The following is a 13781-nucleotide window of genomic DNA, read 5'->3' on the forward strand; positions in this document are numbered from 1 at the left end:
GTGTGTTCTCCCATGTCGCTTCTTTTGTCTCGGCCGCTCAGTCATGCGCTGGGAGGCCGAAACAGGAGTCAACTGCTTAGAGCCTGGAGGAAGGGCTACCCTCGGTCATGGATTCCCCGAGGTTTCCCCCTACATCAGAAATTTAAAATATGTGAGTAGGGTTTTTTTCCTTACCTGAGTGCTGAGCAGTTCGTATTTAGTTCTGCAGGGTGCGTGGTCAGGCTGGAGAGGCTGGGCTCTTTACCCCAGCACAGTCATGCTCTAGGGGACGGGCCTTGTCTCAGCTGCTCATTTTCATTAATTTATCAATATTTTGGGGGGTAGGTAGCAGTGCGCCACTGTGGGTTGTGTTAATTATTTATTATCATTTTCCATTCATGGTTTGGTGGCCTTGTCTTTTGGGGGGAGGTGGCCCATAGCCACTTCCTATCTGCGGAACTGGGATGCATGTAACTGTTCATGTTTTTCCAGCCAGCCTTGTGCTGGTAGCCGTCGAGCACCCACGGACGAGGCCTCCGGCCAAATTTATCATTCACTCAGGCCCTGAGCACCCATCACAGTCATCGGGCTCTGAGCGCCCATCACAGACATCAGGGCCTGAGCGTCCATCACAGTCATCGGGCCCTGAGCGCCCATCACAGTCATCGGGCCCTGAGCGTCCATCACAGACATCGGGCCCTGAGCGCCCATCAGAGACATCGGGCCCTGAGCGCCCATCAGAGACATCGGGCCCTGAGCGTCCATCACAGTCATCGGGCCCTGAGCGCCCATCACAGTCATTGGGCCCTGAGCGCCCATCACAGTCATCGGGCCCTGAGCGCCCATCACAGTCATCGGGCCCTGAGCGCCCATCACAGACATCGGGCCATGAGCGTCCATCACAGTCATCGGGCCCTGAGCGTCCATCACAGACATCGGGCCCTGAGCGCCCATCACAGTCATCGGGCCCTGAGCGTCCATCACAGACATCGGGCCCTGAGCGCCCATCACAGTCATCGGGCCCTGAGCGCCCATCACAGTCATCGGGCCCTGAGCACCCATCACAGACATCGGACCCTGAGCGCCCATCACAGTCATCGGGCCCTGAGCGCCCATCACAGTCATCAGGCCCTGAGCACCCATCACAGTCATCGGGCCCTGAGCGCCCATCACAGACATCGGGCCCTGAGCGCCCATCACAGTCATCAGGCCCTGAGCACCCATCACAGTCATCGGGCCCTGAGCACCCATCACAGACATCGGGCCCTGAGCGCCCATCACAGTTCATTAAATCAACTGCAATTGCAATCAATAAATCATTCGTTCATTGCGGATTCTCCGTGCTGAATATTTCATTTAATTAAACAAATTAGCTCCAGCAATATTATCCCCTTTTCTTCTTTTGAAAATCTGTTGATTCTTTCTTTGCATTTTAAACTTACATTTTAAATATGCAGATGTTTTTGAGACAATGCTGTAGCTTGAAAAGTGCTTCCTGCTGGTTCCTGGAACCTGATCACTTCATGCAATTCAATCATGTGACCTACAGCAGGATGCAGCAGAGTTGTATTTGAAAGACATCCTGAATTTAAAAAAAGATTTGCGGCACAATGAAACAGGGATCAGCAATAATGTTATTGAAGATAAAGGTTTTTGATTTTAAAGGCAACGGAATAAAAGAAACAAAACGTGAGTTAGTAGCAGCAGTGACACAAAGTAACTGGAGCAGCAACAAAGTATCAACAATATACAGTTAATGATTTTAAGGTGCATGTGGCCAGTCTATAATCTGCTGAATTCAGTAGGCGTTCGTCTTACAGTCTTTGTATGTTGGATCAGCAGTGTCACACTTAATGAAAGCGTCTTGTAGGTTTCAAACCGTGCGCTCCAAGCACTCCTGCTGACATGCAGCCCGTCTTAAGATGCACACTTCACGAGATCAACACTTATCTCTCTTATCCCTTGCTAACAAGCTTGACGAAGGACACAGTCGGAAATTAAGTGGAGACAGACTTCTTCACACAGAGTGGTGAAGGAATGGTATGGGCTACCTAGTTATGTTGCTCAAGGAGACTCTTCTTCACACAGAGAGTGGTGAGGGGATGGAATGGGTTACCTAGTCATGTTGCTGAAGGAGACTCTTCTTCACACAGAGAGTGGGGAGGGGATGGAATGGGTTACCTAGTCATGTTGCTGAAGGAGACTCTTCTTCACACAGAGAGTGGTGAGGGGATGGAATGGGTTACCTAGTCATGTTGCTCAAGGAGACTCTTCTTCACACAGAGAGTGGTGAGGGGATGGAATGGGTTACCTAGTCATGTTGCTGAAGGAGACTCTTCTTCACACAGAGAGTGGTGAGGGGATGGAATGGGTTACCTAGTCATGTTGCTCAAGGAGACTCTTCTTCACACAGAGAGTGGTGAGGGGATGGAATGGGTTACCTAGTCATGTTGCTGAAGGAGACTCTTCTTCACACAGAGTGGTGAGGGGATGGAATGGGTTACCTAGTCATGTTGCTGAAGGAGACTCTTCTTCACACAGAGAGTGGTGAGGGGATGGAATGGGTTACCTGGTCATGTGGTTGAGGCGGAATCAATTGGTTCCTTTAAAACTTAACTTGACAAAGTTCTGAGATCAATCAGTTACTAGGGACTGGACAAGCTTAGATGGGCTGAATGACCTCCTCTCGTTCACTCATGTTCTTGTTTTATTGGCTAGCTATTAACACAAGAATTTCACGTAGCTTTCGTGAAGCATTTATTCTTTGTATAACGGGTCACGTAAACACCGTCAGCACATTCTTGCCATCAGAGGTTCACCCAATTTTAGATCGGATAAATTATTCATTTAATCAAAGGCTTGTCCACTTTTAAAAAAAGTTAAACAAATTTTTTTAAAAAAAAAATCAGATTATGTTTTGAGGTTGAAGTTTTATTAAATATTGTGCTCTTTTCCAAAAACTAAACCTCAATAACCAATGAATTTCCCTACCAAGTTTAATCACAAATCGAAGGAGCTCTTCTCTGTTATTAATAATCTCCACTGTTAGTAATAACACTAGTGACCTGTAGTGTTATTAAAACTGGATTTATTGAATGTATCTGGCTACACAGCCTCCAGAGGAAGAGATATGAATAAGAGATTCAAATGGTTATCGAGTGGCAGTTTGTCACTGAGGCCCATAAAAAAGAAGTCCAAAATGAATACCAACTAAAAGTTACTGCCACTTTGAATTGGACTAAGCACGACGTATTGACACTATGTGATTTTAGATATAAATGATCTACTTTACTGTGACTAGTTATTTCAATACTAACATACATTTTTTCTCATTAGTCCAAAAAAAATTGGGAACAATAATATTAACATACTTTTACCCTGCTGAAAATGACTCAGGGATAGGGGTGTAGCATTATACTAATGTCACGATACGACTGGCATCACAATACATGCGAGTGTCCTGATGGGCTACTTGTTGATGCACAATAAGATCAAATGGTGATTTAATGAAGGACATTATTTTTTAAAGACAACAATGAAATGAGATACGAAGAGCATGTATTCATAACAACTCTAAAACACATTTATTCTTCATTCAGGAACCATTCAGTGACCTACAATGAGCTGTGCTGAGCTTCTGGTCTTGTATCACACACAGACACCTCTATTACGACATGACTTCATGTAAATAAAGTATCAGGACTCAATGATACAGGATGAATCATTACACCCCTAGCTGGGAAGTGAAACAGTAAACCTACCTGACTGTAAAGTGACTTTGAAATGTATTTAACCTATTATAGTTAAATTGAATGGAAGTGCACGACAAGTAATAATGATGGAATAATTTAATTATCTAACAGATATGCTGCTGTGGCAGGGTTCACCCGCCCCTGTGCATATCTTGTGTGTACTTTGTATTATTTTGTTGTATTATTGTTTAAAATGTACTGTTTTGTGTTTGTTTTACACAATGTTTTTTTATTGTTGTTTTACAGCATGGATGGGGTTAAAATCCCCCATCCAGCTAAACTCGTGCGTAATGTGGCCATCTTCCAAATTAATTAAGTAATTACCAATTGGGAAGCAGCCGCTCCAGAAGGGGAGAGGATGAACGAGAGATGTGCGTGAAAGTAAGATCTATATAAGAACTATAATTGCTACCTGTGCTGGTTTTACACCAGCACAATACTTGTGTGTTTTGTCTTGTTAAATGTTTTGTAGATTTGTTTTGACCATCGTGCCATTTATTTTTGTAAGTGTGATGGTATGCATTTCTGTAATTCAGAGCATATTGTACCTGTGACACTGAGCTGGCATAGCACTGACTATCGCTGGCACAGTGGGTACTGCCTTGGCTGCCAGGCAAGCAGGTCGACAGTTCAGATCTGCCCTGGAGATACCCTGGCACTGCGCCAACTGCCCACAGACCCAGCGTGATGTAGGAAGGCATTGCCAAGGAATGAAAAGCGACGCAGCAATCATCGCACGGGGAACAGGACGTATCTAGTGCTAGTACTTGCAGCGACCATGCTATCCAATGTAGATGATATTCTATAACATTTTCTCACAAATGTTCCTCTGACTGTATCTCTCATTCAGTAGAAATGGATCTGTTCTAAGTCGTGGGAAATAAAATTACAACTTGGATTTGCACACAAGATTAATTCATCTGTGGACTATAAACATTACAAGATAAGGTGAAATACTAAAAGAAATTAGTAAAAAACTAAAAATAAAAAATGTTAATTGGTAAGCGTATTGACTAGAAGTCTACTTTAATAGTTCATTGCTTTTCTCTCTCTTCCCTTACCCTTTTGTGATTTTTACAATCATTCTAAGTTACTCTAATTGCAGTTACTCCATTTTTGGATACATTTATGTGAATGTTCTTTCACCTGTATTCAGTAGCTGCTATTCAATTCAAGTTGCTGCCATGAATCAAACTAATGTAGGCTAGATCAGCCAAAGTGTGTTTATAGAAGTAGGTGATCTTTCCATCTCTTTTGTTTTGCTGTGCATTGCTAGAGATTACTAATATAAAGACACTATGGGCAGGATTTTCAAAAGCCAGTGTTATTGTATCGAACTCATGGTATAGTAACACAAGCTTTAGTAGCAAGTGATTTCCAAACGAAATGTGTTAATTAAATCAATCTGTTAATGCTTTGAAATTGAGTCGATGAGGTTGTTAACGAATGCATTACTCCTTAAAAAGCTTAACTGTCACAGGTCACGTACATCACTTCCTGTCTAGATAAGGAGAACTCGTTAATCAAAATGCATGTTAACAAGATCAAGAAAAATGAATGAAAGCAGAATTTGCTGTTATGGAAACTACTAGCATACAGCGAGACGGCTCTCCCACCAGCGAGCAGCAGCCAAATGGAAATAAAAAATAATAGGAATATCTATTTTGTGTATAATTTGTAAAGTTAATTTACAATTGTGCATTTTGTCATGCAGAATGTATAATCATTTAGAACACTTCACATATAAAATGCTGATTTACGATTATCTGGCGTGTGGGTAAAAATCGATGGATTCAAAAATGGATTAAAAAAATAAATGCAATAATAAATAATAATTAAATCCCACTAATCATTTACCCTCATTCGGGGGGATATTTTGTCACAGTTTACTACATACGACTCTTTTAATGTCATTTTGAACTCTTTTTTTTTTTGGTTAAAAAGAAAAAAAATACCGTAAGCCCTATGCATATTGGTTGGAATTTATTTTCTAATTTTCTGTGTATTTTAGTCTGTACGATTGCAGGCTGTAAATAAATACGTTTGAAGTGCCATCTGTGTAGTAGTTGTCATTTATATTATACATGTATACCATGTATGTAACACTTCATTATATATTTATTAAGCTTTTAAAATTACAATAGAACTCCCAGCCTAACCCAATACACAATTATGTTTATAAATAAACTCACCTTGATTAGAAGTAGCCAAACACAGTATTATAAGAAGAATGTATATGCATACAAATGTGTGAAGGTGTACACTGTACATAAAGTGTGGGGGAAGTCTGACAACATTACAAATATGTCTGGGCAAAATCCATGTCAATGATCTCGATCACATTCCTAGTGGATCTGTGTGCCCTTGTAAGCCTGTACTTCGCTCTTGTGTGGATTAGACACAGGTGTTGAAAGCTAAGGACGCGTTGCAAATTCACAATCTAAGGAAACTTTATTTTAATACCTAATATGCTGTTTTCTATACCAAGATTTCAGTTGTATAATTCAAATAAAATCTGTAGTAGAGGTCAGCTGTCATACGTTTGCAGAATTCAAATAGGCGACACTCATTTCTTGGTAGTAACATTACACTGGATGCAAATAACAGTATATAATTTTAGCAATACAACAAATGTTCCGTAAGGTTACAAACGGTTAAGACAAGTGAATAAGTCTCATTCATAACCACAAGTATAGAAAAGACTAAAATATTTTCCTAACTACAAATATTGAATTATCTTGGTAGTCTGTTAGAATTTAACTCTGGTCCTGTACACTCTCTCTTTGTATCGCCGGTGTCACAGCCACGGTCTGTTGAATTTCTGTTTCAAGGTGAGTTATGTACTCTTTCGTTAAGTAAAGCCATCCTTTTCCAAGTGCAAATTACTCCTGATAAACTATGACAACACGGATTTGATTTTACATTCCCACGCAAACAATAGAAATAGTCACAAGAAGCACTGCTCGTTAAGATAGTAACATTATTTTGTAAATCAGCATAATTTCAGAAATCACATTGACAATTATTTAATAAAGAAATAGACATAACAACTGCTTGAAAATGCCCAAATCAATGCTACATACCAATTTCTTGATTAACACTGGAGTTATCATTTACAACCTTTTACAAATCCTGCCCTTTGGATCTAGCCTGTGTTACATAGTGACTGTTTCTTAAAAGAGAACTTAACTTAAGTAGTTAACAGCACACCAATTAAATACTTGTTTATGCAAAAATAACAATATTCAACTAGTTTCTTTTAATATTTCAATACAAGACCCTCATTTCAACTGGCATGTGAATACAAGGGTTGCAGTTCCTTACCTTGCACAGAAGGGGCGATGTTGCTCAGTGTGATCACAGAGCACAACAGAATCCATAAGGACAGTGCCATTCTGCGTGCAGGTTTGTGTCTCTGTGTCCTCAACATTCCACACTTGTCAGGTCCCAGCTGGATTCCAATCTATACCCCCAGTACAGGAGCACCAATCCCTGCAGGAAAACATAAAATAGAGTTTAGCCTAAGTGGTCTTATTTACAAGATTAAGGAGTAAAGAGTGATTTCACATTGTTTCCCTCTTCAGTAACATTATCTCAATCAATTTTCCCCCAGGTTTTCTAACCAACTTGTATTGTCCAAAGTATTTAAGAGATTAGTTCTTAAAAACAAGATTTGTGTCAGTTTTAATGCTGCTTATCGGTATCTGTGGTATGTTTTAGAGGGGTTGTGTTTGTAGCTCCCCTATTCCCATTATCTATGTGTGTTCTTGCTTTTCCCTCCTTGGTGTTTGATTTGGCTGTCACACAAGCTTGGATAGCATTGCTCGGAATACAAATGGCTCTATTATTCATATTTAAATTTTGCAGGTTCTATACATCATTAACTTTGTCCGCAGGGTAACAAAATCCCATTTGAAAAATTTAATAAATCAAACATTGTGGAGTTTAGCGTGGTAGAATCTCCCCAGCGCACTAAAATATAACTCCTTCGAGTCTGTTTACTGCATGTGTCCCTTTTCATGCTGCACATTTGTAGACAGTCCAGTTTGTTTAAAGAAATTAAAAAGGAGCCATTAACGTTTAGATAAGATTTTTTGCGACGTAACAAGAAAAGGTTATAAAAAGAAAAATATGAGCAAGGTAGACTTTTTATGAAGATTTCAAAAGCGCTAGCAAATCAAGCTGGTCACATTCAATACCAAAGTATTGTAAACATGATCTTCACAGCACTCACAGTGAAACATATAAAACACTAATAGAATATGCACAATTCTCAATTCTTCATTTTAACCAAGTTATAACAATACTCTGCCACTGTAGGTGTGTGACACGATGGCTTGTGGTGATGTCAGACCAGGAAGGAAACCACAACAATACTGTTGTATGGAAGCACTGATGTGCAAGATTATTGAAAATAAAAGATCCAAAACAAAACAGCTCGATGGACAAAACTAACACGTAACACACAAGTATCGCACTGGTATAATTCCAGCTCGAATAGCAATTGTAAGTTATTATTTATATTTTCTCTCTACCTCCTGACTCTCGTTCCGCCTCTGAACACACCAACCCTGTGTGTGTGAAAACTGACTCTTTTATGCTTGTTAATCAATCATTCACTTGAATCTGCACGTGAACTAACTGTGCACTCCCCATGCCTAAATAGAAATATACATTTTAAATTGTGCTAAATAGCCCACACTCTGTGCACCACTACATACATACATATAACATCCCACATACAACATAAAACACAAAATACGCACAGGGGAGGGGCAGCCCACCACAAGGTGCAAAACATTGAGCAAGTGAAAAGAACTCCATCACTGGCAATTCCCAGTATTTCATTCTTCCTCATAGATTGTCTTTATATTAATTCTTTATATAAATTGTCACCTCACTGCTGCAGCCCATTTATTACTCAGGAGAACCTGAATATCAACTGTTTCCGCTGTCAAACCAGTCACATTACAAAGATGTGCAAAGCTACAAGGGCCTGGCCTGGCCTCCGGCTGGTCTTGTGTGACCAGCAGTGGTCAATGAAGCAGGAGAATGCGAGCTATCTCCAGCTTTCTACCTAACCCAGTGACACTGATGGGATTTGACCCACGCTTGCATGACTCTCCCGGCACTCAAAGCGTCAGTGCTTTTACTGGCTGAACCATTCCCCTTTCTCATAGATACCAAAAGGTAGTGATGATAAAATTATATAAAACAAGCATCAGCCCCTTAAAACTGCAGCCCATCAGCTTTGGGGACTTGAACAATTCCCCTGCGTGAGATAGAGTTACTGCTGACCCTTGTGTTTTTGGTCAAAGCTGTTACAACAGGATCAACAGAGAAGAAGCTATGTTTAGTCCCTCCCCTGCCATCACCCCCACATTTGAGAACTGAAATGGTTTTATTGACAAATGTGGCCATTTGTTTGAGATGTAGCTAGCCAGGACACAAGAGTTAACAGCCCTCTTCCTATTGAAAAGAGTAGCAGAGGAACTGTAATGACCTTGGTCTCCTCCCTAGGATAACATCTTCACAATGTGTTTGTGTTCCAGCAGTGCCATGGTAAAAAACAGCCTTGTTACAAGATTCTATTCTGTTACAGCGGTTTTACAAACACACGGCATCACATTGTTGCGAGATCAATCTGCAGTGCTGGAGATTCAGACAGCCCCTCCAGTGTGTCTTATTAGTTTCAGAAACATTGCTTACACATATGTATATAACAAATTACAAGATCATTTCTTATATGATTTTTACATTTATAAAGGTGTTTTGTGTAGTGTAAGGAATAAAGTGGCTCGCTTTCCAAGAAACAATGTTGTGGGGGCTTATTCATATTTATCATACAAGGATCCCCTCAGTAATTAGTAATGGCCCAAACACTATCCCTTCTCTCTCTTTTCTACCTGTCCCTAATCTTCCTTGAAACAGTCCTGGGCTTCAGAATCCAAGCAGGTAATAATTAGGTGCCAGAATATGTATATGTGATAAATTGGGGGGCGGGGGAAATTATATATATATATATATATATATACACACTATATATTTGGGCAGTTAAAAACACAAAGAGACAAAAAACACAATGAACGTGATTTCTATCATTTCTGTTTTATAATAAAACAACAAATTATTACATAATATGCTTAAAGTGAAAAAATAACATGAAAAAACTCATTTCATACTTTGACAAAAGTATTTGGGCACCCTTACATAAGTATTTTCTGTGCCCACCCTTTGTTTCCTTTACAGCTTGCAGTCTTTTTTTGTATTTTTTTTGTATCAGTTCCTGGCATCTTTCCAGAGATATTTTTGCCCACTCTTCAACACATACAGCTTTGAGTTCCACAATCGACTTTGGTTCCCTTTTTGCAACAGCAGCCTTCAAGTCAATCCACAACATCTTGATGGGATTCAAGTCTGGGGACTGAGATGACCAATCCGTAACTGTAATCTTCCTTTTTTTCAGAAATGTAGACATGTAGACAGAAATGTGTAGACTTCGCAGAATGTTTAGGGTCATTATCCTGCTGGAATACAAACTTCTGTTCAAATGTTTCTTCTCTCTTCCTCAAACATAGTTTTGCTTTATTGGCAGACTTGTAGTCGAGTCCTCAAACCTCGAGTCTGAGTCTGAGTCCGAGTCATCAGGGTCCGAGTCCGACTCACTATCATTCGAGTCTGAGTCCCGAATCCTTGACTTCGAGTCTCGACTCCCGTGTCCTTGAAACAAACTCAAATCAATTAACTAGTGGTAGTAGTGGGGGAACCGTTTACCTAACGAACGTTGTCCGATATCCCTCAGGAAAAATGCACAAATAATACAAAATAAAAATACTAAAAATGATTTTTTCATTTATTTTTTCTAGCTGGATTATTCTAATTTGCATGCCTTTTTTTAACTGGTCTGTCACTATCTTCTTTTCTTTTGGAATTGGAATACTGTTTGAATGTACCGTACCTGAAGTTTATAGACAAGCTTTACGTTCAAGTTTGTGGATGTTGTTTTTCACTTTGATAGAAGTTGTGATCTGGACTATAGAGCCGGTGTTGTGTTAGAAAGTGGTATATCGTCAATGTGGTATGCGTACCCAAACTTGACTCATGTAATGGCAGAAAGTGGTACGATGTCAGATTGCAGGTTGTGCGCGGTCTTATTTTGGTACATGTGCAATCAATTGCTATCTGATGGGTGTTTTCGTATTGTCTAAAGAGGAACATTTACCATTAATTATACATAATTTTTTTTACAAACTTAAACTGGCAACAGACAATTAATTTCTCTAAAAAGAAAAAACAATACCACCGCAAAGTTGCATAAGTAAAAAAAATGTACAAGACCCAATGTAGTGCACATGATAAATATGATAAATTCAATTTCAAAAAGATGTAAATGACTGAACACAGCATAACGTACCATATATATGAATGGGCGCTTCCCTGCTTTCTTAGCTCAAGTTGTTTATGCTGCGCAAGCAAGCGCAGTGCGCCGAGTACCACTTTTTAACACGTACCTGAAAATAATACAACACAGGTAAGAAATGAAAGTTACTTTCACCTCTGACTATAGCATCTACTTTGACTTCAACTCAGGTAAAATCTGCCAATCTGATTTAGACACTGCCAGAACTGTATATATACTGTGTTCTTAAATAGTAAATTTAGTATTATTTTTATTATTTGTTTTGCCAAACAGAAACGTTATGTTTCACTTTCATTGCATTTGCACTTTTATTAAGTCTGTAATACAATGATGCATTTACGAGATTGTGCTTCAGTTCATTAGATTTCAGATCATGTATTTTTTCTCTTTTCTCTTTTACACATTATGTTTATGTATTTCCCAGTGGCGGCTGGTGGCTAATATTTTTGGGTGTTCACACCTCAGATGCAGGTGAGGGGGTGGGGGCCCGGGGGCCAACCTCCGTGGTAGAAGCACTGTTCAGCCTGACACGGCTATCAACAGGATTTAAAAACTAATAATATAAAATATTATATAAATAATATTAAAATAATACAAATATACTGTACGCTATACTTAATAACCGATCACCCCAAACAGGCAATAGTGGTTGGTAAATTAACAAAACTAAATTATTATTATTTTTTGTTTAATTGCTGAACACAGCGAGAATATTACTGCGCTTAAGTTAAAGCACTGCTGAAGGGCAGCAGTATCGGGAGACAAAGGGACAGACGGCACCAAATAAAAGCAGATTAAAACTGTGAAAAGAACGAAGTTGAACAAATAAGACAAATAACATTAATTTAAAGTTAGACAAAAATAATTAGACTTGTGAATTTTATTTTAATATTTAAACAGCTTAAATGTTTTCTGTCTTTCCGCAAACGAACACACTACGCAAGACTGAGAAAAGCCAAAGTTGTGCTGCTCATATTTATAGCCTTTGTTGTCTTGGCACATGCGCGCTGATCACCTGATCACCGTGTTTGTTAACCTGCTGTGCTTCACCCAATTCATTAATAAGAGGCTGGGGGTTCAGTGAGCAAGCGAACACTATTAACCGACCGCCCCTGGTATATCCCCTTTGTGTAGGTTCATAATGGCAGGTTTCTAGGTTGACGCTGCATAGCGCATTGTTAATGTGTTTTTCCCGCATCCATAATTTCATTTTGGTAAATTAAGTGGTATTAAGTTATTCTGTCATTTTTTTTTGCTATCAATCAGTCCTGTCCTATCAGTCTGATATAGCTGCCTGTTTGACAGTAGGCAATTTCTGACTGAATTTGCCAGGTGAATTCATTGACATTGCTTGCAAACAGTGATGGCGTGTGCTGGGAACGAGTGGAGATTAGAAGCAAAACTCAGAATATTTAATCACACAGCGACTTTCTGATATGAATTAAGAAGCTCTAAAAATATGATTATAACTTTTATTATTCTTATTTTTCATTTGTTTTTGTTTTCAGTAAACTCAATTAAATTACGTATTTAAGAATGCAGTTTTAGAAATGTATTTGCACAAGTTCCTTAGTAACTGTGATATTATTATGTAATAGAAAATAAAAAAGGACTCGTGGTTAATATCTCCGAGTCACGGAGCCCAAATGTTCGAGTCCGAGTCTTTTGCGGCCGTGACTGGAGTCCGAGTCACGAAAAATGCGACTCGAGTCCGAGTCCTCTGTTTGTCAATAATAGCCCACACAGCGATCCCATTCTGAGATCATTGCTGTACTCTAGTTTTAACCATTTTTGTTGCTTTTTTGAATCACACATTTCCAATTCATTTTACAGCACTTGATTATGTATTTATTTATTCTATAATTATCATCAGGTGTTGGTTTTCAATCATGATAATTGTCAATTTTAACAATGAATGGGTTTCGTATGAAATATGTTGATTGCCTAAATACTTTTGTCTAAGTATGAAATTAGTTTTTGCATGTTATTTTTCATTTTATGCATGTTATGTAATAATTTGTTGTTTTATTATAAAGCCAAATCTCTACTTTAATTTATATCTTTCAATAGAACAATTAGAAATTACAGAAATCACTTTCTTTGTGGATTTTCTCTTTTTTTTTTTTAACTGCCCAAATACTTTTGTCTGCGACTGTATATATCCTTGTAACCTTCTGTACATACGGAGGTAAGTGCAAAACAATATACATGTTCCTATATAATGATGCTCCCCGGTTGGTAGCTTAATTTAAAAACAAACTGCCACCATTATCACTCCCATTATAACAAGCATAGTACAAAGGAGAAGACGTAATACATTCAAAATAAAGACATGGACATTCAACCAAACAATGCAGAGAACTCAGAGGCAATGAGGTTCAATCTAATAACAAAGTCAAGACATATATTATTGTGTGATAATATATTCTGACCCATACATTATTCGAGAGAGAGAGAGAGAGAGAGAGAGAGAGAATTAAAAAAACAGCAAACAGCTCTATATCCAAGGAGAATCAGGATCCAATAGGACACTCATTAATCCCTAGAAATACTTAATGAAAAGTAATTGATACATTGAAAACATTTGAAACAGTGCATTCTGGTCAGCGGATTTGAATGGATGCAAGATC

At 38.9% G+C, this 13781-nt stretch overlaps 1 protein-coding gene across 1 annotated transcript in view; it reads right to left on the reverse strand.

Annotated features, from left to right (window-relative positions):
- Window positions 1-13781, reverse strand: part of LOC117402159 (adhesion G protein-coupled receptor L1-like) — a 267345-nt gene that overhangs the window by 184985 nt on the left and 68579 nt on the right. The window contains exon 2 of the mRNA XM_059006982.1: window positions 7056-7223. Within this exon, the coding sequence (XP_058862965.1) occupies window positions 7056-7161 (106 nt within the window). The 5' untranslated portion in view covers window positions 7162-7223. The remainder of the gene's footprint in view (window positions 1-7055; window positions 7224-13781) is intronic.

This window comes from Acipenser ruthenus, chromosome 34, assembly GCF_902713425.1.
Source record: "Acipenser ruthenus chromosome 34, fAciRut3.2 maternal haplotype, whole genome shotgun sequence".
NCBI lineage: Eukaryota > Metazoa > Chordata > Actinopteri > Acipenseriformes > Acipenseridae > Acipenser > Acipenser ruthenus.